The 26609-nt window shown below is 37.6% G+C and overlaps 2 protein-coding genes across 3 annotated transcripts; both read left to right on the top strand.

Annotated features, from left to right (window-relative positions):
• The first annotated feature begins 1330 nt into the window (after positions 1-1330).
• On the top strand, positions 1331-7861 carry LOC147387611 (protein TPX2-like). Of its 2 annotated transcripts, none has more exons than XM_086421651.1 (23): positions 1331-1645; positions 1915-1997; positions 2122-2204; positions 2306-2399; positions 2525-2589; positions 2682-2773; positions 2879-3068; positions 3169-3265; positions 3353-3463; positions 3563-3658; positions 3802-3978; positions 4069-4131; positions 4225-4308; positions 4409-4485; positions 4593-4671; positions 4765-4896; positions 4994-5074; positions 5196-5318; positions 5626-5792; positions 5933-6041; positions 6689-6748; positions 6838-6932; positions 7048-7861. In XM_086421651.1, the coding sequence occupies exons 1-23, from the start codon at positions 1498-1500 to the stop codon at positions 7163-7165; spliced, it is 2424 nt and encodes an 807-aa protein (XP_086277777.1). In that variant the 5' UTR covers positions 1331-1497; the 3' UTR covers positions 7166-7861. The 2 variants fall into 2 exon arrangements, with proteins under 2 accessions (XP_086277777.1, XP_086277776.1); XM_086421650.1 differs by having other exon boundaries at positions 3551-3658.
• A 14374-nt stretch (positions 7862-22235) lies between these two features.
• LOC147387610 (dormancy-associated protein 1-like) lies at positions 22236-24502 on the top strand. Its single transcript, XM_086421973.1, has 2 exons — positions 22236-22538; positions 24429-24502. The coding sequence occupies exons 1-2, from the start codon at positions 22240-22242 to the stop codon at positions 24463-24465; spliced, it is 336 nt and encodes a 111-aa protein (XP_086278099.1). The 5' UTR covers positions 22236-22239; the 3' UTR covers positions 24466-24502.
• The last annotated feature ends 2107 nt before the right edge of the window (positions 24503-26609 follow it).

Below are 26609 nucleotides of genomic sequence, written 5' to 3'. Positions count from 1 at the left end.
TTTTTTTTAAATCAATCCAAAATAGAGATAGAGATGGATAATCGAACACTCTCTGACCTAGCAGTTCACAGAATCATAAATTTTTGTGTTCGTGTATCCCAAAACAAAGGATCTACGATTCTAAGAAAAGAGCGTACAAAAAGAACGAGGGAATTTATGTCATTTCATCACTCAAGCTGATAATCATCAAACTTGAAACGATAGGTCTAAATCACCTAAATATATGATTATTTATTTTTAGAGAACTGCTATTGGCACCATGGTTTTTAAACTCGCTATCGCGTCTCGTCTCGTTTAGCTCCGATACCGAGTCGTCTCGGACGAGTTTTTCGATACGTTTGAGACGTCTCGTGAGATAACTCAAAAAATTGTATGTGAGACGTAAAACTCAGTCAAAAAAATGATTTTGTGAGTTGGTCTCGTTCAGCTCTGATACCGAGTTAACTCGGGCGAGACGTCTCGGTCTCGGACGAGTTTAAAAACCATGATTGGCACCCCAAGTTTTACTTATTACATTTCAATTTCTTAAATTATTTATCCCACCCTATTTAAAGATTAAAACACATTACTAAACATTATAACACATTGAAACAACTGCACCAATTTTTTAAAATTAGGATTAGGCTCATATAACCCCAAGGGGTTTGCCTAGTGGCAAGCCAAACCTTGATAAGCTCCCCACAAAGAGTAGGTCAAGTGTTCGAAACCCCACAAAACTATGAATTTCTTGGGGCCACACTCCAAGGTCTAGTGGACCCTTGACTTGTTGCACTTAGGACTTTCAGAGAGTGGTGGTGCATTTGATTGCGGGATTAGTCCCACCCGAAAGGTGGGGATACCCCTGATATAAAAAAAAAGAAAAAAAAGAAGAAGATTAGGTTCATATAAAACCCTAAATCTAATAAAAAATAGAGGGAGAGTTACGTATTCTCAACCATTGACTTATATGTTTGGGTGAATCTCCATTTCGTGTGTTGAAATGACGAAATTTCAATTTTGGTACATTATTCATTTTAACTCTCAAAACATACTTTTACAATGAATTTGTCACTTTTTATGAATACTTTGATAAAATACCAGCAATGGAAGTTGGACATAAGTTGGGCACCTTTTGGGGAAAATCCCTACATGCTTTTGCAATTGGGTGTAATAAGAAAAGGCTGAGGTGTCAATAGTAGCTGTCTATTTTAACCAATTAAAATGGGTTGAGTCGTCCCAGACGTGACTCGTACGATTCAACTCGATACACGTCGAGAACGAGACGAGACGAAATACCGAATTTTGAATCCATCCACCTCACCAATTTTCAAAAAATTTATACCGTTGTAATCGAAACGAATTAACGTCTCTCGCAACCCCCAAATTCTTCCCAAAAAGCTAACCGATTTATCTCCCATGTTATTAGCTCCAAATCGCCTCTTTTTTCTCGAACTCAATCTCTCTGTCTGCAACTTGGAAGAAATACAGATCAATTGAAAACTGAAGAAGAAATCATCAATGGTGGTCGAAAATCTTAGCGTCATAATCGACGAGGCCTACGAGTTCTCTGCGCCTCGTTTCTTCGACTTCATTAATGGAGAAACAGAATTGGAGAAACAGAGGGCCGAGCTTTGGTTCGAGTCCTCTCTCAGCTATTCTCCCTCGCGTATGTTTTCGCGTCTTTTTCTAACCCTCATTTTCTTTGAAATTCGTTTATCTTATGTGTTAGGGTTATAAAAAAAAAATTCTAAAGTAAGTGGGTTTCTCTTGGAAAGGTCGTTTCTTGAAATTTGGTTTTAGGGTTTTAGTGATTTCTTGAGAAAATATGATGTGATCTGGTTTAGGGTTTGCAATTTCAATTTTTTTTTCTTTTTTTCTTTTTTTGAAATTAAGAAAAGAGTTAGGGTTTAATAATTTTTGGGATGATTAACGCAGCTTTCATGCAAAGAATCAAGACGGATCAATCTGTTCAGATTGAGAGCGTTTGCAATTTCAGCAATTCTGAACATCTCCCAAAGGTGATTGATTTTTGTGAAAAATCTTCATTTTGTCTTCTCTACCAAGAAATCAGATGGTTTGGATTGTAAAATTTTTATAATCGATGTGGTCGTGGACGTAATTCGATTACTTTAGCAATTGCAGGATGAAGGATCATTGGATAGTTCAATTGCCTCTTGTCTCACAGACCATGCAACTTTGGCACCAGAAATTGAAAATTCTACAAGGTGAGTGGATTAGTTATGTTCAAGAAACCAATTTCATTTCATCGGTTTCGGCTTTTTTAATATTGATTAATGGAACTTAAAATTGTTTCTCGTCCATTCAGAATTCAATCCGGACTTGTAACCACACAAACTCCAAAAGAAGATGACACCCATCAACGCTTAGAACAAAATGGAATTAATAGTATCCTTGAAGAGGTAAATTAAAATATTAATTGATTAAGCTTTTCCATCTAAGCCTTGCTTGATGTTAAAGACCTGTAAGTTTTTTTTTTCACACTATCAGTTCTCAGCTTCTTCTAATTCATCAAAACCTTGATCAGATTACTGTTACTAAGAAGCCTCGTGAAGATAACAAAGAAGACGTGTGCACTCAAGAGAAAGAAAGGTCTGTACATAATTTTTTTAATCACTAGACTAACAATATATGTAATTCTCATATAGTCTTCAAATTATGCTTCACTATTCTTGTTGGTGCAGTGTTTCGACTGGAAAAGCTTCCGTTGTTGTAGAGTATGGAAAAACAAAAACAAGTGAGGAAATGGCTTGTTCGGTGGTCTCTGTCATCCAAGGTAAGTGCATGGATTCAATTTTCCAATTTTGTTGCTTTCCCTTACTATGTCTTTCTCCTACAATGTTTTATTCAGGTCATATCGCTTAACTTCTTTTGTTAACAGGAGTAGAAGCTTACACGGCAATTCCACAGATGATTGTTAAGAAAGGAGTGCCATTGTCCACCAATTCAAACAAGAACCAAATGGCTAAAAAGATCACTAATTTGGTTAGAAACCCATCTGCTCGAAAGCCAAAGAATCAGTGCCAGATATTGCAGCAAACCAAAGATGTAAAACAAACAAGTGAAAGAAGGTTCATCTATATTGGCTGTTTTTAGAACTTTTTTCTGTTAGTTTTACTGTTTATGATGCAAATCTACCCATTTATTTATCTTTTTTTGGGTATTTTGTAGCGGTATAACCGTAAGTAAATCATCCATGGCCCCAGAATTTGCTCAAGAAAATCAATCAATTAAGCGACAGAAGCTGGAAGTAGGAAGCCACCGACAGGTGTTTCTTGAGATTGTTTCTCTTTTTTCTCAGTTTCATTATTTTGGTCTTCTTGTTTTCTGACATATGTTTATTTTCTAAACCCAGATTCTGAATGTTAAAACCCAAATTTTACGGCACAAGTCCAGACCTGGCTTAACCAATGGTAGTACCAACTTATGTCCCTCAAGCAACAGAAATGGTAGAGAGGACAGAAAGGTCGGTGTTGAAATTAATTAACTAGAATCAATGTAAAATGTCCACTTGGATGAGGTAAGTTAATTGAAATGCTCTTCAATTGCTAAGGTTTATGTTCAGGAAGCGTCTTTCATTTCAACAGCCGCGATGGTAAAGAGATTCCAGTCCAAGACAAGAGATATAGAGCTGCCTCAGATTAACAGCTCTCTTTCGCATGTAAACAATTGAGTCCCCCATTTCTCTGTTCTTTATAGCAATATTTGTGGTGTATTTCCTTGGACTAGTGCATCCATCAGTTGCACCTAATATGAAATGAAAATTTAAATTTAAATATTCAGTGGCGGTTGGTGCTGTTTCAGGAAGATGCCGCTTTTATTCTTCGAAGAAGGCAGAAACTCACTTTGACGAGACCCAAAGAGCCTCAATTAGAAACAAACCATCGGGGTCGTTCTGTTAGAGTGAAGAGTAGTGTTGAACTTGAGGAGGAGATGATGGCAAATATCCCCAAGTTTAAGGCTCGACCAGTAAACAAAAAGGTCTGCTGTTTTATGTCCAAAATTCTTTATCTTTCTTTCTTGGTGTCTGGTCTATCATTTTAGTCAGATGGATCTTTTGTTCATTTATAGATCTTACAAGCTCCTACATTACCTGCATTGCCCAGAAGTACGCCTCAACTACCAGAATTCCAGGTATATCATTTTGTATAGATGTTTAGGACAGAGAGAAGGAGAGAAAGAAATTGTGTGATGGTTATTATGCTAAAGTAATGGTGATTTGGTCAGGAATTTCATTTGAAAACAATGGAGAGAGCAAATCAACATGCAGAAACATCAACAGTTGTATCGTCGACTGAATCTTCTTACCAGGTTGGTCATGATTCTACTCAATTCTTCCTATAATCGACTAATTGTTTATCCTCGTTTTAGGAATTTATTGGGAAAATGGTGGTGTTGATGTGTATGACAGAATCAATGGAGCCCTCATAAGCGTACTGAACCAAGGGCACCCCACCTTGAAACATCACTGCGAGCACGACCTCCCAAGTAAGTTGATTTGAATTTCAAAGTGTCATGTTCCATTCAGTTTGAACATTTAATCATTATAGAAATGGCAAATTACTGATTGATTGCCTCTTATACTTTTATTACAGAGTTAAGAGTTCCCAAGAGTTGGAACTAGAGGAACTCGAAAAAATGCCAAAATTGAAGGCTAAGCCACTCAATAAGAAGGTTTGCTTTGCTACTACTCTTTATCTAGTACATGATCTAAATATTATAGGAAACATTTTGGTAAACTCAATATTTGAAGCAAAAATTTTGCAGATCTTAAAGAGCAAAGGGGACATGGGAATATTTTGTAACCCAAAAAAAAATGTGACAAAACCTCAGGAATTTCATTTTGCAACAGATGAAAGGATTCCACCAGCAAGAACAGTTGTCAATCATTTGGACAAGGTCGGGGTTACAATTGGGAAAATAAATTGCTCACTCATTCATTCCATTTTGTATTTTATTTTTTGGCAATAAAAATCCTACTCAATTTCTTTTACAGCTCTCGTTGAACTTAGAACCTCCCCGTGGCCACCAAATTCCGAGAATCACAACCCAAAATCCATTCCATCTTCATACAGAGGTACATATATTTAGCCCTCTGCTACCTGCGAACAACTTCCTTTACCATTGGTGGAGTAAGGAGAATTTAAACCAATACTTGATTATTTCCACTTTATTCGTGCTTTGCTTTGCTATATTAGGAAAGGGGTGCGGAGAAAGAGAGGAAGAAGTTCATGGTGGATGCTATACAGAAACGGATGGAAGAGGAGAGAACAAGGATCCCCAAAGCCATACCATATACTTATACTACTGACTACCCGACGGTAAATAATGGCTTACCACTCTATCAGTCCTTTTTCTTTTATTGTATGAGACAAAAATGTGATAACATTGTGACATAATCATGTTTTAAAATATCTGAATGTTTTGGAATGGATCGGTCAATACGTATCAGTATCTTCCAAGACCGACACGAAACATTGACCCTGAAACATTGAATGTTTTGGGAATGTGTCGGGTATGTATGGGAATGTATCGGTCAATACCATATAGGTTTTTTCATTAACAGAAAAATTCAATCGATACGACATTTTAAACCTTGGACGTAATTATTTCTTTTTTTAAATGCAGGTACCATCAAAACCAGAACCAAAGCAATGCACCAAGCCTGAGCCTTTCCAATTGGAGAGCCTAATAAGGCATGAGGAGGAAATGCGGAGGGAAATGGAAGAAAGGGTGAGAAAGGAGAAAGAAGAAGCACAAATGAGAACCTTTAAGGCGCAACCAATCATGAAAGAGTAAGAGCTTTGAAATTATACTATATCAAGTTTAAGCTATTTGCAACTACTACTACCACTACACAAAAATTTCTTTTTTTGAAGAAACTACTTTTCCCGAAGTGACAAAATCTACATTGTTTTTTATGTTTGGGTTGCAGTGACCCACTTCCAGTGGCTGCGAAGGTGCAGAAACCGCTTACTAAGGTTGAGGAGTTTGTATTACATGTTAATAATAGGGCCAAGGATAGAGAAGAATTTGATCAAAAGGTATCAAATCTCATCTTCTAATTTTGAAAGTGCAAGTTATATGTTATGTGTTTTTCCTGATCTTCAAACTAGATTTTTAACTTAACTAAGATTGAACTGCCACAACTAAAGAATTTGTGAACTGCTTACATCTACTCACACTGACATGCACATTTTAAAAGATGTATATGAACATATATAAAGAGAGCTGCTATTAACTTTTACTTATCACACCCCAATTTAAAAAAAATAAGCCAATGGTTGAGAATAAGTAAAAGTTGGGGTGCCAATAGAAATTCTCTCTCTGTCTCTTTTTTGTTTGGATTTTTATTTGTTAGATTTAGGATTTTAGATGAGCCTAATCCTAACTTTAAACAATTGTTGAACTTGTGTATACTTGTGTTTGAATGCGTTATAATGCTTCGTAATGTTGAGGTAATAACTTGAATTAAGCTTTTGTAGTGTTTGAATGGTGTGTTTTAATCTTTAATTAGCATGTGATAAATAATTTAAGAAATCAGGTTGTCTAATAAGTAAAAGTTGGGGTGCCAATGGAAGCTCTCTGTTTAAATCCCCAGATTTTCGAACTACATGGTTTCATTAAATGATTCAATTGGCACAACTACTGATTTTCTATTTCATTCACTAAGCAACTATTTTGTGTGCAGGTCAAGGAGAAAGAAATGATGTGTAAGAGATACAGAGAGGAATACGAGTCTGCCAAAATGGTAAGAGTATGTGCTCCTAGTTTTTCACTTCGTACCTCCTTTGGTTTCAATTTTTACATCATTTCTTTTTCTTTTTTTTTTTTTTGCAGATGGAGGAAGAAAAGGCATTGAAAAAGTTGAGGAGAACAATGGTGCCCCATGCAAGACCAGTACCGAACTTTCATAGTCCCTTTCATCCCCTCAAGTAAGCAATCTAATCTAAATATAATATTGTTCAATCCTTCACCACACTTTCTCTCAACGATCGCGATTTCAATTTCTTGTTTGATGTTTGATGTTCAATGATGCACAATGCACAGATCTTCTAAGGAAACAACAAAGCCCAAGTCACCTAACTTGCGTGTGGTTCAAAGGAAAGAAAGGAGAATTGGTGTTGTTAATGCGGCTACTAGTGCTGCTGCTACTCAAATGCGATGATCGAGCATTGTAGGTTATATTGTATGGTTGGTGTTCAAGAACTCTTGAATACCCAGACATGTAGTTACTTCTTCTTGTTGTTACCTAACCAAGTGAAAAAAAAAAACTCGTTCACAAAGAGAAATTAATTTGGTTTTTGGAGGGCAATTCTCGGAGTTATTAACACATGGCATCCTTGAGAAATAATATCCGACCCACCGAGTAAAGCGTATTATACCGAGCTGGGTGGTGATTTGACAGGCTTAGCAACACTGACAACACTAACAACGAAATGATAGATGTGACAACACGTAGCCTGGCAGATCGGTTGAAATTGCCCCAGACTTGTCAGAGCAATTGTGCCAACTCCTGTAGTTGTCAGGTCAGAGGGCAGGTGCAGTAACTCTGACACTAATCATCACCAATATCTCAAGAAATCCACTAGTCAGGATTCCTATAAATACCTAATAGCAATTCAAACTAAAGGTTAGAAAAATTTAACTCTAAGAACTCCTTAATAGCTTGGCACTGATTCTAACTTGATCGTCGGAGTGGTTCTATTATAGGTCCCATCAAGCTAAAGTTCTTGGAAGAGTATCTTGAGGTATAGCGAAAATATGCATCTACAATTTGGCATCGTCTGTGGGAAACTTACAAGGAAAAAAATGACCAACATGGGAAAAGCTAGAGGCGAAGCACATGGAGAACCGTCAAACCCAATACTAGCAGACTCACTTTCGACATCGCAAGACCCCATGCTTGCGATATACAACTTGCTAACGTAAATGAGAGAAGAGATGCGCAGGGGGTTAGAAAAGTAGAATGACGAAATTACAGCCATCAAATGGGAAAACGAGGAACTCTGGCAAAAGTTGGACGAGGGAACTAAGACCGCCAGGGCCACATCGTCTGAACGATGAGAAGGACCGAAGCAGATCGAACTGTGGACTCTGCAGCGGTGAGAATGCAGCAAGAAAGTTTTGAAGCTCGGGACTTAATGACAAGGAAAGAAGTCAAGGAGATGCTAAAAAGAAGGGATGAGGAGCTCGCACAGGGAAAGGACCCTGGGCAGAAGGCACGAAACGCAATTTAGGAGCTCAAGGGGACACCATTTTCACTGACAATAATGAGTTCGGAACTCCCTAAAGCATTCCATGCACCGAAGTTTGAGACGTATGACGGGACGAGGGATCCTATGGATCATGTCCTTCATTACAAGAGCCAGATGGTGTTGTATCAGAACGATGACTCTTTATTTTGCAAGTTGTTCCCGTCTACACTGAGACACAGAGCCATGTCATGGTTCCAAGGATTGTCGGCTAGTTCGATAATTAATTTTTTCAAGCTAAAAGAGGCGTTCGTCGGGTAGTTCGTACATTTATGAAAGAAGAGAGTCAAGGTTAACACTCTTTTCAACTTACGGCAGGAGGTCGACAAAAGCATACGATCTTTCATTACTCAATTCCGAACAAATGCAATAGTTGTCGAAGGTATAGACGAGGCGACTACATGTGCAGCTTACGTAACGACAGTTATTCCTAGGACATGGCTGCACGAGTCATTGATAAAGTCCGACCCAACGCGGCTCGAGGATCTGTATTCGAAGGTGGAGAAATACATCCTGGTGGAGGAGTCAGTAAAAAGCAGAGGTCAGGGTGCTCAAACGGTAGCTAACAGTGAGGGTGGTTAGGTAGTCTAGAAGGCAGCTACCGAGCTTAGAGAAGGGGGTACCAAAAAAAGACAGCGAGACCCGAAGGAACAATCGAGGTGGAAGAGTGGTCGAGTATATACACCACTTAACGAGAAGTTGTCTATAATATTAAGGCATATAAGGAGTGAGCCCTATTTTGTTCAACCACCTCGAGATTACAGAGGAAAGCCTGGGAAGCCGTATTGCGAGTACCACGGGGCTGAGGACTACCCAATTGAGGACTATTACAGATTACAATGTATCATCCAAGATATGGTCGAAGACGGGAGGCTTCGAGAGAAGAAAATCAAAAGTCGCAACCTCTACTATCCGGGGGAGATAGGCAATGTGAACTCGAGGGACGTAGGGTGGTGCACACTATCTCGGAGGTGCTCGAATCAGATAGACAGTCGACGAGGCAGTTAGCCAGGACGAGGATAATGAAGATTTACCATGAGATCGGAGTCAACCAAGTAACTTCAGGGGTAAAGGTAGCAAGGAGACCCGACCCAGAGGCGGGAGCATAGGCGATAATATTTACAGAGGAAGACTTGAGAAGGATGACCATGCCTCACCAGGACGTCCTTGTCATAGCACTCCCGATTGGAAACATCAAACTTAGAAGAATATTGGTGGACCCTGGGAGCGCAGTGGACATCCTTTTCTTAAGTGCAGCAAAAAAGATGGGGATCTCAGATAGTTTGGAGGTGACTTAGTCTACGATATATGGATTCAATAAGGCCCCGAGTAGCTCCATAGGAGAAATCACCCTCCTAGTCACGACAGGTTCTAAGGTGGTGATGACAAGGTTCATAGTGATTGACGCGGACTCAGCTTATAATGCAATCCTCGGGAGAAAATGGATACATGAGATGAAGGTTGTTTCGTCCACTTATCATCAGGTAATCCGATTTCCGGGCAGAAAGGGAGTGAAGGAAATTATAGGAGATCAAGAGATGGCGCAACGATGTTTTTACTTGGCTCTAAAACCAAAAAGGAGCCATGGTACCGAGCCTCAGAGGAAAAGGAAGGAGCCATCCATTGAAGAGAAAATGTTGTAGTAGTTACAGAACAAACCACGACAGGAACAAGCAGCATCAGTAGAAGAGGTTGAAGTAGTGGACCTCGGCATTTGTGGGGAACAACTTGTTAGCATCGGGACAACATCGTTACAGCAAGAGTGGAGTACCCTGGTGTAGTAACTAAAGACAAACAAAGACGTGTTTGCATGGTCTGTTGACAATATGTTGGGAATAAATCCCTCGGTTACGTGTCACAAGTTGAATGTTGACACTGCATTTTGATCGATTCGGCAGAAGCCAAGGAAATTGTCACCTCGGTTAAGGTAGGGGATGAACGAGGAGATCAAAAAACTCTTGAGGACGGGATTCATCAGGGAAGTCGACTACCCTGAGTGGATAGCCAACATAGTGGCAGTACCGAAGAAGGATGGGAGGATCAAGCTGTGCATCGACTTCACGAATCTCAATAAAGCCTGCTCGAAAGATAGTTTCCCATTACCGAGGATCAACAAACTGGTTGATGTTACGGCAGGGCATGAGAGAATGTCCTTTATGGACAAATACTCAAGCTACAACCAGATCCTTCTAACAGATGAGGATCAAGAGAAAGCGTCATTCATTACTGAGTAAGGATTGTTTTGTTTTAAAGTCATGTCGTTCAGCCTGAAGAATGCAGGAGCGACTTATTAGAGGCTCATGGCCAAAATGTTCGAAGGATTAATCGAGCGAACAGTTGAGGTATACATTGACGATTTGTTAATGAAAAGCAAAAGAGCATGAGATCACCTAGCAGACCTCGGGTAGACGTTTGATCGATTGAGGGACTTTCAAATGAAGCTGAAACCGAAGAAATCTGTGTTTGGGGTATCTTCGGGAAAATTCCTCAGACATATCATCACCAAGAGGGGCATCGAGGCTAATCCTGATCAAATCCGAGCCATGATGGAGATGTAGAGCCGGAATAGCCAGAAGTAGGTGCAAACTCTATCAGGAAGGATCGCAACGTTGAACAGATTCATCTTTCGAGTCTTAGACAGATGCCGACCGTTGTTCAACCTGTTGAAGAAAGGGAAGGGATTCGCATGGAATGAGGAGTGTAAAGCAGCCTTCTTCGACTTAAAAAATTATCTGGACAGTCACCTATCCTCAATGCTTCAGACGAAAGAGTAGAGCTGGGAATTTATTTAGTTGCCGCGGCGTCGTCCATAAGCTCAGTTCTCTTCAAAATCGACTTTGGACGGGAGTATCCTATCTACTATGTTAGCAAGACACTAGGCCCATCAGAGGTCCGGTACTCCAAGACTGAAAATGTGGGATTGTCCCTTGTTTACTTGGCACACAAGCTCATACCTTATTTCCTATCACATCGAGTCTGAATGGTGACAGATTACTCACTGAATGACATGATGTACAGGTCGAAAAAGTTTAGGCGGATGGTGAGGTGGGCAATAACTCTCAGAGAATACGACTTGCAGTTCGAGGCACGAACGACTTTGAAAAGGCAAGTATTGGCTAATTTCCTATCAGACTTCCCAATCGAAGATCCCAGCTGGGAAGAGCTAGAGGAAGAAGATGAAACGATAAAGGAAGTAAAAATATGGAGTAAGCAAGCAGGATGGAGGATGTTCATTGATGGCTCGTCAAATTACTCCGGCTCGGGTGTTGGCTAAGTAACACCGAATAATTACAGGTTGGAGAAGGTGATAAAGCTCGGATACGGAGTCTCGAATAATGAGGCAAAATACAAAACAGTTATCAATAGGCGATGGCAAGAGACTTGAAGATTGACCGACTCGCACTATTTACAGACTCACAGTTGGTGCAAACCAGTGCAATGGGGATTATGAGGCAAAGGATGAGCGAATGGCGAAGTACCTGTCAGCGGTACAACAGGAGGTCAATGGATTCATGGAGGTAAGGATAAGTAGAATCCCGAGAGATGAGAACAGGCATGCAGACTCATTGGCGTTCATTGCTTCGATGCTTGGTGATTCGGAGAGTCGAACGGTACCTGTGGAATACCAGCAGAGAGCTTGCATCGACCGCAAGGAAGAGGAATGCATGCAAACAGGTCGGGCATTGGGATGGATGCAGAAATACATAGAATACCTGCAAGCAAGAACAATACCACAGGACAAAAAAGAGGCTAGAAAACTACTCTACCAGATCGGAAGGTATACAATTAACGAAAGGGAATTATATAGAGTATCATTTGGAGGACCACTCTTGAAATGCTAAACACAAATGAAGTCAAGTTTATAATGGTAGAAATTCACGAAGGAATCTGTGGAAATCACTCGTCTCAGGAGGACGGTCACTCGCAAACAAAGTAGTAACTCAAAGTTATTTTTGACCAAGGATGCAAAAGGTACGTCAGAGTATGCGACAAATGTCAGAAGTATGCCCACATGCACCTCCAACCAGCTAGTGAGCTTCACCCAATGAAGTTCCCCTGGCCTTCTCCATATGGGGGATGGATATCGTTGGACCACTACCTCCGGGGAAAGGGGGTAAGCTGTTCATCTTGGTAGCCAAGGATTATTTCACCAAATAGGTGGAGGTTATCCCACTCACTCGGACTAGGGAAGAAGAAGTTATCAAGTTCACCTAGCAACACATCATAACACGCTTCGAAATCCCTTATGCATTGATCTCGGATAATGGGACACAGTTCAATGGGAGCCAAGTGCAATCATTCTACAAGGAATATGGTATCCGGTCACTTCAATCGTCTCCGAGGTACCCATAGGGCAACGGATAGGCAGAAGCTTCCAACAAAACGATCTTGAGAACTTGAAAAAGAGGCTAATCGAGCATAAAGGAAGGTGGGTAGATAAGCTGCATAGTGTATTATGGGCATATCGAACGACTCCTAAGAGGGCTACAGGGTGGACACCATTTGCACTGGCCTATGGGACTGAAGCCGTTATACCTACTGAGGTGCAAGTCCCCACCACCAAAACGCAAGTGACTGAAACAAATTAGAATAGAAAAATGCTCGCACAGAACCTAGATTGGTTGGATGAAACTCAAGAAAGGGTGGTTGAGAGGCAAACACGGTACCATCAATAGTTGAAAAGATCTTACGATAAGAAGATGCGAAGAAGGGAATTCCAGGTCAGGGATATGGTTTTACGAAAAGTATTCGTCAACACAAAGGAACTCAATAGCGGAAAGCTCGGCGCTAATTGGGAAGGGCCTTACATCATAAGCAGAATTGGAGAAGCATGGGTGTACTATTTAGAAACAATGACAGGGGAAGTAATTCTAGTCCCATGGAATGCTTTCAATCTTAAGATATTTTATCAATAATGAGGCTACCGTTTTAAATGTTAAGCGCAGACACACACGCAAATAAAGCCTTGGCCCTTCATTGGTGCCGAGCCCAACTGAGGAGTTGGTTCAGCGTAAAGTCTTGGCCTTTCACTGGTGTCGAGCCCAACTGAGGAGTTGGTTCAATGTAAAGCCTTGGCCATTCACCAGTGTCGAGCCTGACCGGGGGGTTGGTTCACAGAAAATCCTTGGCCCTTCACTGGTGTCGAGCCCGACCGAGGGGGTTGGTTCAACATAAGTCAAACAGCTCATAAGAAAATTAAAGTCAGATTGACTATATCATAGCCAAGTCACTTATCGGGATGACTGTGCACTAAAAACGATCATGTCATTTGTTCGGATTATCATGTTATTAAAAAGTCAAAGTTGGATTGGCCAGATGTTGGCATAAGCGAACCATTTATTTTGGATTCACTTATAATGGATTGAAGTGTCGGAAAAAATTAAGTCAGAACAGAATAATGCATGAACTTGCAAGACTGTTATGCCAAGAATACCCCCATTTTGATTTCCAAAAAAATTTAAATTACATCCGGCAAGAAAAAAAAAGAAGGTAACTTTGATTACAGAGATAAAAAGAGGACAAAAGAAAAGGAGAATATTAAAATGACTAAGCGGTGACGATAGCATGATCTTCAATAGGCACATTGGACGGGTCAAAGACATGTTTAGGAGCGGCAGCTGCTTTCTTCTCAGCAACCTCGGCCTTCTTCAATTTGGCCTTAAGTTTGTTGTAGGCCTTCTCCCAGGCTTCCTCTGAAGTATCCAGCTAGGCTTGGAGAGATGCGAGTTGTTCTTCTAGCACTTTCTCTTTCTTCACCTCCTTCATCCTGACAAGCTCATCCAGAGAAGTGATTTTCCCCTCTGCCGACGCTAATCACTCTTTATTCTGCTCCAGCTTAGACAGTGCACTGTCCAAGCTAGCTTGGAGCCTAAGGGAACTTGCCGTAGCAGTGTCCCTTTCAAACAGGAGTTGTTTGATCCGACCTTCTGCGATATGAAGGTCAGCCAAAGTCGTGTCCCGAGATTGACCCAGCTTTACAACGGCATGTTGCGCCTAATGAAAAAAAGAAAAGCAATTAGAAATTCGTGAAGTGACAAGCTTATTAGTTAAAGAAATAAGTAGATAAGGAAAGAGGAACTTACGGCAGGCAAAACCTGGAACGCATCGTTATAAAACTTTATTGGATCTCCAGCAAAGCCACGGCTGGTCTTATCAACATCTCTCGAAAGAGTTGATGCCTCAAAGACAGCCCGAGCTACCATAGGATCCAAGAGTGCAAAATCCTGATCAGTTACTGGCCTTCCCCTTACCTTGGGGCTCATCACCCAAGGAGAGGGGGGAGGAAGGTGTTCTCTATGCCCCAACCCCATCAAGGAAGTTTGGGAGGGCTCGGTAGTTGGTAGGGTCGGGGCAGCATGAGCTGGAGGAGGAGGAAAGCGGGCCGTGTTTGAAGGCCTGGGGTCGAATCCCCTCTGCAGCCTCTTAAGAAGAGGCTGGTGATCTTCTTCCTCCTCCTCTTCTTCTTCTCTCTTTTTTTCTTCTTCTTCATTAAGGAGGGTAGGTTGCACCTCTATTATCTCCTCATCAGAATCAAGCTCCAGGGTAGGGGCTGGCTAGTTAGAACAGAACGCCATGTCTTCTGTTCCGGAAGGTTGAGCGTAGTGCTTAGGAGTATGGGTCGATTGGAAAGAAGAAATGAGGCGCTAGTGTAGTGATAAAGCTCGGGATTCGATAGAAGATGTGTTATTACTATCGAATCCCCAAGGAACTTGTCTGTGCTCGGACCTGCAAGAGTTAGAAGAGATAAGTAATTACTTTTATGGGCCAAAAATAGGACGGTACAAAGGGAATGCAAATAAAACTCACCTTGGGGGTTGAAAAAGCGATAGGCCAGAAGGGGAAGCTCGTTCGCATGAAGCGTTTTCCCATTGGCCAGACAATCGAATTGGGAACAGAAACCATTCCTTGTCCGAGTCGAGGAGTTCGATCAAGGATGGCTTCCCTCTCCTCTTTGATAGGTAAAAGAAGCCCAGCCTATTCGGGCACTTCTTTAGGGCAAATTGGGCCCTGATGTCCAGGAGCCCGAGCTGGAGACCTTCCTCCAGTCTACCGTTCATGTGCTCAAAGGCGTGGATGAGACGAAAGAAGTTCCCACTCATTTGGCCAGGAGCCCTCACATAAAAGTTGAGCACCTCCCGAGTTAGCCTACTCAAAGGAACTCGGAGGCTTGTTTTTAGTTGCCCACAGTGCACCACGATGGTACCTAAAAGGCAGTCTCGGAGCAATGAGGGTTCGTCCACATAGGACATACCCACATTGCTTGGGATATCAAAGGTATCCCGGACCATGTCCAATGGAAGGTGGGCGGGGGAATAAGACTTCCCCCTGGCCATTACAAAGGCTGAAAAAGGGGGTAGAGGAAAGGGAATTAGAAAAGAGGGGAGGGGACCTTGACCTTGTTACCTTCCGAAAAATCGAGAACCTTGGGAAAGGTGGTAAGGGCTTGAACGAAAGCCTTCGCTGCAACTAAGCTTGTAGGGTCACATGGAGGCACAGAAGAAACTGAGAGAACAAGACTAAGAACGAGAGCGAGAGCGAAAACGAGAACGAAAGCAAAGAAGTCAAAAGGTAAAAATGAAACAGGAAAAGGAATGGGGTATATGTCGGGAAGAGATAGCTCGAGATACGTATTCAAATCAATGGATGAGATTCTCCCAAAAAACAGAGTAATAATGAGAACTACGATGCATTTATTACCCTCAGAAGCGATGCGACCGTTCGAACACACGTGCATAATCAACCGTTCACAGAGTGCCATATGTAAGCGAATACGCCGCTCACATCAACGGTTGGGAGCACAGTTCGCAAGGGCAATCATGCCTCCCGCCGACCTTGAAAAGTGAACAGTCGGACGTTTTAAGTCAATGTATTTAATGAACCCAGATAAGTCCAACACCCAATGCGAACGGGCCACATGGTAGTTATTATCTTTCTCGGGGTCTCAGACTAATGTCCAAGACCACGAGAGGGGGTATTATGGAGGGCAATTCTTGGAGCTACTAACACGTGGCATCCTTCAGAAATAATATCCGACCCACCGGGTAAAGCGTATTATACTGAACTGGGTGGTGATTTGACAAGCTTAGCAACATTGACAACGAGAGGATAGATGTGACAACACGTAGCCTGGCAGATCGGTTGAAACTGCCCCAGACCTGTCAGAGCAGTTGTGCCAACTCCTGTAGTTGTCAGATCAGAAGACAGGTGTAGCAACTCTGACACTAATCATCACCAATATCTCAAGAAATCCACTAGTCAGGATTCCTATAACTACCCAAGAGCAATTCAAACTAAATGTTAGATAATTTTAACTCTAAGAACTCCTTAATAGCTCGGCACTGGTTCTAACTTGATCGTTGAAGTGGTCCTATTGCAAGTCCCACCGAGCTAAAGTTCTTAGAAGAGTATCTCGAGATAGAGCGAAAATCTGCATCTACAGTTTTCATTCCAAAAATTTTAATCCTTCAACTTTCCAAGACAACTTTTACACTTTATTTTACATTATGTCAACCGCGAACCCAACTGCATACTAGGGCCACATGCATTCATCACGACCCTAGGTTCTTACTTGCACATGAAGTAGCAAAATACACATCATTTAGTGGATCAATTTCTTGTCACATCATATCGGTATCAGACATCAATTTATGGATACAGAACAAATCCAATTGTAATCAGATTGAATCCATATCCTATTCTAAAAATTGCCAACAAAACCAAATTCAATTTGATTGGTGATTTCAAGATCTGATTTTGTCTGCGAGTAATTTTGTCCAACCACAATTTTGGTGCTTCCCGTCAAAATGGAGTCTGAATTTGCTGTTAACGAAAGTGAAACCCTTTCCTTATATTAACTTAGTAAGATTTTGAGGCTTATTAAGAGTTGTTTTGCTCAAATGGATTACCACGTGCAAAATCCAACACTACAACCCTCTAAGTTTCATTGAAAAACTCAGATCCAAAAACATTTTCTTTTGAATTAGATCCATTATATATATATATATATATTGGAAAATTCAGAGAATTTAGTCCTGTAGAACCCTGAACCAAGAAGTGAGCCCAAGGACTCGTGAAATCTTTACTAAATTAATTAAGACTAGGGTACTCTTAACGAAAAGTGTGCTAAGATTATAAACCAACAACATAATGTCATGTGTAAAAAGATAAGAAAAATGATTTTTAACTAGGAAATCTTCACTCTGTCAATACTCAAATGATGTGGCACTGACATGGAACCATAGGTCATTTTTCTTGGGATACACAACTGTCCATCTTTTATGAGAATGTGAAGTTTTGTATCCAAGAAAAAAAGATCTTATGATTCTGTATCCATGCCACGTCTGCTGAGTATTGACCTAGTGACGACTTTCTAGTTAGAAGAGTGGTTGTTTGCTCATGGCTCAATACCATTTTGACATGTGATGGTGATAACATAAGCAATAATAGAAGAATGTTTATCTCCTATCCTTATTAAAAAAATGAAATTTCCTACTAAGATGATCCTGTCACATTCAAAAACATGATCCAATACAAAACTATTGTAAACGGTGAAATTCTATAAATTTTTAAAAAAATATTAAATTAAATTTAAAAAAAATTATTTTCACCGTTGTATTTTAATTTTAAATGTAGGTGCTCAGTAGTCGTTCATTTTTAACACCATTGATCAAGCTCAAAAAACATTGTTTTTTTACCATGAGTTTTTTCGTGAAATCCAAAAGGTTGTGCTGTCCGATTGCCAATATAAAAATCCATGTGGATCCCACAATTTTTTTAAAGATTTGAAATCTAAAAATTAAGATTTCTAGATAGTGCATGTGTAGGTAGGAGAGAGAAATTTATCTCTTATTACTTACATCAACACCACCACATGTCAAATAGGTATTGGACTATCCTAGTTAGAATATCAGTACTCAAAATCTTAGGGCCCGTGTGGATACAAGGGCCAGAAGTACTTAGAACATTAAGTACTCCCAGAAGTACTTTTTGAAGTACTGTCTAGAATAGGTGGATAATTGTTGTGTTTGGATGCACGTTCTGAAAAGTACTGTCAAAAATACTTTTGATAGAGTTTGGTGTTTGGGAACTATTTCGAATTCTGTTAAAATGATCAGAATGTCATTATAAGTTTCATTTACTATTTTTTACATTATAACTCAACAAATTATGCTCCAAAAGAAATAAATGTAGTTGGTGTTTCTATCCATAAAAACTTATATAAACACCCAACAATTATAAAGAAATGGAAGATATTGTGAGCAAATATATACAACCACTAAAAATACGAAGAAGCTTTCACCACATCAATGGATAGTAAATTTGTGAGTAATTGTTCACATCAATCTTGCAAGAAGAAACTTTTAACCATGGTTGAAACCTTCTTGGATAAATCATTGAGTGAACAATTGGGAGATCTAAAAATTTAAATCCAAATGCTACATTAAAAGGCTACCACCACATCAATGGATAATAATATAATATTATTCAATTTTGTTTTTAAGGGTATAATATTATTGCAATTGCGTTTTTAGGATATACTTGTAATTTTCAAAATTCATGAGGAGCATATTTGTCCCAAATGCTACATCAAAAGGCTACCACGTACCACATCAATGGATAGTAATATAATATTATCCAAATTGCTTTTTCGAGGGTATGTTTGTAATTTTTAAAATTTATGAGGGGTATACATGTCCCAATCATTTTAATTTTTACGATGTTTTGGTGCTCCCCGCAAGAGCAATTTTGAGAAGTATCTGTGGAGGTACTTCTCTGAAAAGTATGATTTTAACTCCCAACAAAAGTTGTTTATCAAAGTACTTCTTAATCCAAACATATGCGTAAGTGCTTCTGGCTCCCCGCGAAAGCCAGAAGCACTTGAAAAAGTCAATCCAAATAAGTCCTTAACCACATGACCTCTTCTCCTGAAATTTCACTTTAATTCTCACGTGGCATAATGCCATTGGTTTAGCAGCATAGCACATTTTTGTGTTTTAACAGCAAAATCTCAATTTCTCAAAATGCTATTTCAACTGGCCAAAGAATCGGATCCAATTTTGAATGGAGTGGGACGCGTTTGTCCACAAACCTTAAACTTCATTACTGTGGGACCCACGTTGCCCGAAAGAAAAGGACAACTACATTATAAATATGACACCTGTCAAGCATTCAACCTTACTTCGTACTGGAGCAGAACAATGCATATGGACACGTAGGCATAAATTTGCTGTATTTCTAAACATAAAATCTTGATGTCGTAGGCCTTGTGGAATACTTCTTGGACGATTTGGACCACTAACCCAAAAAGAAAATGGAAATTATTTAGAGGACCCTGCCTGTGAGAAGGGATTTTTTTCTAAATAATCCTTAAGTTTTGAGCGGTTTCTGAATAATCCATCTAGTAAAACTTTTTCTTCTTAATGGTCCCTCATTATTGGTGAGCTCACCACTTTTTATTGTCAAGCTCATTATTTTTTATTTATTGTTGAATTCAACAATTTTAAAAAAATGTCGAACTCAGACAATTAAAAGTGGTGAACTCGACACTAGTAAAACCTACTCATCTTCTTCTTATTTTCAATTTTTTCGATTAAAATACATGAAAAAATCGACTTAAAAATTAAGATAACGACTTTTCTAGATGATTACAAATCAAAAGAATCATTCTTGATCGATTTTCATAATATAAAAAATACGAATTTTTTTTTTTGAAAAATCTCAATTTTTTACATAAATCTTCAAAAAGCTTGAAACCCCCTTGAAAATGATTTCTTCTTCCTTCTTAAATCCTTTTCAATAAAATAGTCTCCGAAACTCAATTGGGATGTCGAAAATCTAATTTTTTTGAACGAAAACAATGAGATCAAACAATTAAGACATTCAATCATGAGAAATGTGGTGAATGGGTCTAGTGACTGATTAGAAAAGAAAATTTTGCTAAATGAACTATTAAGAGAAAACCTAAAACTTAAGGACTAATAGAAAGAAATCCATCAATATATAAACGTTCTACTTGATTGTGACTTTTAAAAATGTCTTAAAAATCAAACTAACAATTAAACTAAAAATTTTATCAAATTGATCTAATGTTCAATTTGGTTTGATTATATATATATATATATATATATATATATATATATATATATATATATATATATATATTTATAAATTACCATAATTTGTATTCATGGAAAAATAACATTCACAAAAACCATTGTAAAACCTACTTTTAATCATTAGATTTAAAGTCGTGCTAGAGGAACATCATGAGGGATCTCGATGAAAATCATCTATGATTTCTACACACTTCCACGTCAGAAATGTCCCTTACAATGTTACTTCAGCAGTATCTTTAGAATTAATCATTTTCATAATTGATTGGTAATCATTGACTAGATTTTTCTAAGGTAGATAGGATCTTCTCTTTTTTTATTTATATAGACATGTTTTGAATATAGAGTCGGGATAATATGATTCCCCTTACGCCCCCATCATAGAATCAAGGATCATTTGTCTCAGGACATGCAGAATCATAAATCTTTTTCTTATGTATCCCAAAGCAAATGATCTACTGATTTGATGGGGGCGGTGGTCAGAGGGGAGCGTCATATTATCACACTTCTTAAATATAATTGGTTGGTGGGGATCAAAGTAAATGTATGAACAAACATCAAACATTTTGATGTTCATGAAAATATCAAATCTCGCACGAATCCCTATATAGAAGAGGCGTTAAATTATTGGGATAATAACTTTGAAGGACTCTTTATTGAGAATATGTACCGAATAGTCCCTAGTAAAGAATATGGACCATTTGAATCCCACTTAATAAAACATTAGTCTATCAAGGATCTTTTGAACATTTTTTAAAGAAAAAATACGTAAAATACCCTTTTAACGACTTTACAAAGTATTTGATCTAAAAATATAGGGAGTCAATTAAAAAACTTGACCCATTTATTTAGTTATTAATATTTTTTTGAAAATTAAAATTTTAATATTTTATTTATTAAAAATTCAATTCAATATAATTTTATTTGACACATTTGTATTGATTGCTAATTTCTGAGTTGAATCAATTCAATAAACATTCCAGTCGAGTTTTAAAATTATTTATATATTTTAATAAATCTAATATTCATAGACCAAATCAGTTTGATGATGATCATCCTCATCTCCATCATCATCATTGGTGTAGTCATCATTATCTATATGTTTTAAAGATTATTAATTTTTGTACAAGAGTTTTTTTTTTTTTTTTTAATTTATCTACAAGAGGCGATCATAGTTAAGAGGCATGCCATTAATTATAAAACATAGGAGTCGCTCAAATATTCTCAAATCAACATGTTTCTTTAAATTTCAAAAATCATTGAAAGAGTAATTATGGTATTATCGCTTCAAAAATCTTTTTTAAACTAATATTTGATAAATTGGGTATTAAAGAGTATATTTTTTTTAAAAGGACTTTTTGGTATATATTTTCAAAAAATAGGTCTTTGCAATAATTGTTCCTAAATTATATTCCCTAATGTTGTGTTTGGATTGAGAGAAACGGAGAGAAGAGAAGAGAAAATAAATGAGTTTCTCTCCATTTCTCTTATTTGGATTGTTAAGTAAGGGAGAGAATAGAAAAGAATTGGAGAGAAAAAAATGTGAATTTTCTCTCTCTAAAAGTAAAGAGAAGACAAGAGAAATTCTTTTAAAATATTTTATAATTCCAACTCTGTCCTTAGATAAAAGATATTTTAAAATTTTAAAGTTATCCCAAGTTCTCTCCTATCAATCCAAACATGGTGAAGAGAAATTGAGTTTCTTTTCTCCAAACATAACCTTAAGTAAAGAAAAAGTAAGAAATATTCAAGGAGACTTAATAGCTCTCTCTCTCTCTCTCTCTCTCTCTGACTATTTTAAGCTCAACCATTGTATAAAATGTGAAGAGAAGAGAAGAGAAGCCAAAATTCAATAAGAGAAAAAGGAGAAAAAAATGGATATACTAGGCAAGTTATGGGAAGATGTTGGAGCTGAGCCCCACAATGAGAAGGGCCTTGGAAAGCTGAAGAAGTTGGATGGAGAAGGAGAAGATGGATCAAGCAGCAATTATAAGAGATCCATGTCAATGCCAGCAAGTCCAGTGTCACCTGTTACACCAACCACACCTTCTTCATCTCGAAAGGACAATGTGTGGAGGAGTGTGTTCAACCCAGGCAGTAACCTAGCAACCAAGGGCATGGGTGCTAATCTATTCGATAAGCCCCAGCCCAATTCCCCAACAATTTACGACTGGTACGTACTTAAATAGTAAAATTTTACAAAATGATGATGATTGAACGATTTTTATCATTTGCTTTTATATAAAATAAGTTCTACCATTAGAATCAATTCCCAATATATATTTAATGCACTTTAACATGTGAATTCAAAATAAATTTAACAATTTTTCAAAAATAATTTACTTATGAGAATGATAATTTATTATTTTGGTAATTAATTTGAATAATGTATTAAAACTGTAATTTGATTTTGCCATTTGTTTGTATTATTTTCATAAATTCTATTATTATTTACATTAAATTCCCATCTAATTCTTGAAGAATTTACGAATTTTTCATTTTTTTTCAATAAAAGTATTATTCTCTGGATTACTGAACTATTTTGAATAATTCAGGAATTTTAAGTTAAAAAATAATAACACATTTTTTTACGAATTTTTAAAAACTCGATCGTCGAAAAAATGCTACTGTAACTTGTTATATGTTACAAAGTGTAAACTTGTAAATTATGACTTGTAACACAAGTCGACTTTGAAACAGCCAAAATTTAAAGGAATCCACCTTTTTAGGTAACAAATGTCTCTTTTATCTTTTAAAAAATTAATGATATAGCCCTCTACATTTATTTGAGATTACACCTTAATTTTTCAAATTGATGATTTATCCCTTAATTTTAGTCTTCTTTTATAAACCAATGGAATAATAACCTCAATGCCCTCATTATCACCACCATCATTATTAGCATCACCTCTATATCATCACTTTCACCATTAATATCATCAATTTCATCATCACCATCACTATCATATTACCAATTTTTTTTTTTTTTTTGAATTTTTGAAATAAGACAAATAATACACATATAAACTATAAAGCATATGCCGCATATTTTCCATTTATCGAATTTTTGACTGGATTTTTACGAAACAAAACTGAATAGAACTCGAATTTTTGCCGCATTCCGAATTACAAACAAGGGGCATATGTCAAAGAGTAAAATGGGAAAGGCAACAAATTATTGAAAAAGGGAGAGAAGAGGAAGGACACTTACAGAAAAAGGGGAAAGGCATGGAATAAAATTGAATGGGTATTTTTGAAAAATGGTATAAGAGGAAAGACAATAAAATTAGAGATATCTTCTTGAAGAGTCATGATTTTCTTACTCCCCACCTCTGCTCTTTCTACTCTCCTAACGTGACATGATGTATAATTGTGCATCCCAATGAAAGAAATCTACGACTCTGTCACATACCACGTCTGGAAAGTAGAGGGGAGTCAAAAAATCAATATTCATTCTTGAAAGAGAAATGTTAAAACTTACTACAACCGTAGCATTGGGTTAACATGGTAGCGTGCACAAAACCTCAGATGCTTTTCCTCAAGATATGAGTATTATCCTAGCATTGGGTTGACGTGGTAGTGTGCACAAAACCATAAATGCTTTCCTTGAGATATGAGTGTTGTATACTCAAGGAAAATTGATGGATCCCTGTAGACAGCTGTAGAAAGTATTGTAGGATTTCAATATAACTAGTGATTGAGATTGAATCAACCGAACGCACTTCTAACACTTGTTCTACTTTTGGAAGACCTTGCGTTATATCACCAGATCTCGATTTTTCATATATAAATGTAACTAATGTATCTCCTTCGTAAAGGATTTCCCCATAATGACCATGAACGGTTATTTCTGTATAAAAAAGGAATAAAATTAAAAATTATCACGATATATTATGAGATTAAACCGGTAATTTAAAAAACTTTCAAATATTTTTTTAGTTTTTTATTTTTTATTTTGTAGTTTAAAAAAAATTCTTCATAAATCATTTTTTCAGGTGACACAAAATACCCTCTTTCGCAGAGGATCATCTGTCTTCTTATTTGGGATTTTTGTTTGTTGCAGGCTTTATAGTCGTGAAAGTAGGAGCAAGCATCTCTGATGTAGTTGTCTTTGGAGAGAATGCATGTACATAATCCGTCCTTGCCACGTGTCGGATAAATAATAAGATTTTGTTGATCAAATATTTTCAACAAAACGATGTAATTCATTCCTTTGGTGGATTGTGATGTACAACGACATTACAAACAAAATAAATTACTTTTTGGATCCACTACGCGTCCCATATTATGCACAGTATGCCACGTGGCATGAATTATTTGCAAAACTTTTCTTACAATATTTAATTAATTATGGCTTTTAAGTTTGGATGCTTATAGTTATTATTTGAGAGATCCCTGTTTTTTCAAAGCACCTTTGGGTTGATTTTATCCAGTAGACTTTTACTAAAATGACCTAAATACCCTCATCTTCAACCTTTAGCCAAAAACCCACCCTCCTCCAATGAGTAAAAAAATTCACCTCAATCTTCAACAATTTTTGAGAAATATACGACGATGAAATTTGAATTTAGGGTAGAAAAGTCAAGGGATTTTTACAAGAGGTTAAAACAAGATTGAAAACAATGTATTGACAATGAGATTTAATAGATAAAAATAGATTAATGCTGGAGTGACCTCATTCCATGACACATGGGAGACATCTTGACATGGTGGAGTGCATGCCTGTAGATGCATTTCTCCGAGATACAAGTAAAATACATCTACGGACATGAGCGTGCCACCACATCAGGTGTCCCTCGCTGAAGTCACTCCAGCACGACTCATAAAAATAATTTACGATAGAAATTAAAAAATTACTGATTTTAGAAAGAAAAATCAAAGAGTTCTTGGCTAAAGGTTGAAGATGAAGCCATTTAGGGCATTTTTCATGCCTATTTAGACCAAGATCAAGGGAAGCTTTTTAATCTGTTTGAAAACCCAGGGAGGGTGTATCTCAAATATTCACCAAAAACCCCTACATATCAATCCATCAAATATAAAATTTCTCTCGCATCAAACTTGGTTCCATTCCACAGTCATAAAACAACAAAAAGATATATATATATATATATATATATATATATATATATATGAATGCGTTTGGAGCCCCCAAAAAGAGCCAAACATTTTTTTCAAAATATGGGTTAGAAGTTTTGGAATGGGCTGATTTTTTGTTAGGATGATCTCTATGGTGAGATCATCCTAAAAAAAATCAGACAATTTTGAAACATCTAACTCTAGTTTACAAGTTGAAAAAATGTAGACCGTCAATTATTTGTAAACCACTCTTGATGGGGATAGAAGTTTCAGAATGAGCTGATTTTTTGAGATGACGATCTCCTCACTATAGAGTTCATACTCACAAAAAATCAGCCCATTCCAAAACTTCTAATCCATATTCTGAAAAAATGTTTGGCACAATGTTTGGCTCTCTTTAGGGCCTCCAAACGCTCTCTAAATATATATATATATATATATATATATATATATATATAGAGGACAGATCATGGGGCATATGTAAAAACAATGTAATAATAATAAATTTTCAAAATATGGGAGTAGATCATTCTAAAGAAAAATCAGTCCAATCTGAAACTTCTAACCCCATCAAAAGTGATTTAGAATGTGAACCGTCAATTTTTTACCAGTAATTTGTAAACCAATTTTGATGGACTTAAAAGTTTAAGATTGAGCTGATTTTTTTGTGAGGGTGATCTTCTCATCATAGAGACCATCCTCACAAAAAATCAGCTCAATCCAAAACTTCTAACCCATATTTTGAAAAACCATTGTTTTTACATAAGTCCCACAATCCGCCCCCATATATATATATATGGGAAATGTTCAACACCCTAAGCTTTACCCTACACTTTAACAAACGTGTTTTGTCCTACATGGGTTATAAATTTTGGAATGGGCTGATTTTTGGTGAGGATGATCTCTATGATTAGAGATCATCCTCACCAAAAATCAGCCCATTCCGAAATTTTTAACCCCATGTTTACAAGTTGAAAAATCGTGGACCATCCATTTTTTGTAAACCATTTTTTATGGGATTAGAAGTTTTGAAATGGGCTGATTTTTGGTGAGGATGATCTCCTCACCATAGAGATCATTCTCACAAAAAATCAGCATATTCTAAAACTTCTATCCCATGTAGGACAAAACACGTTTGTTAAAGTGTAGGGTAAAGCTTAGGGTGACG

Source organism: Akebia trifoliata, chromosome 13, assembly GCF_017979445.1.
Source record: "Akebia trifoliata isolate Shusen 1 chromosome 13, ASM1797944v1, whole genome shotgun sequence".
NCBI lineage: Eukaryota > Viridiplantae > Streptophyta > Magnoliopsida > Ranunculales > Lardizabalaceae > Akebia > Akebia trifoliata.
Note: the sequence above shows the minus strand (reverse complement) of the source record. Positions and strands in the feature narration are given on the sequence as shown.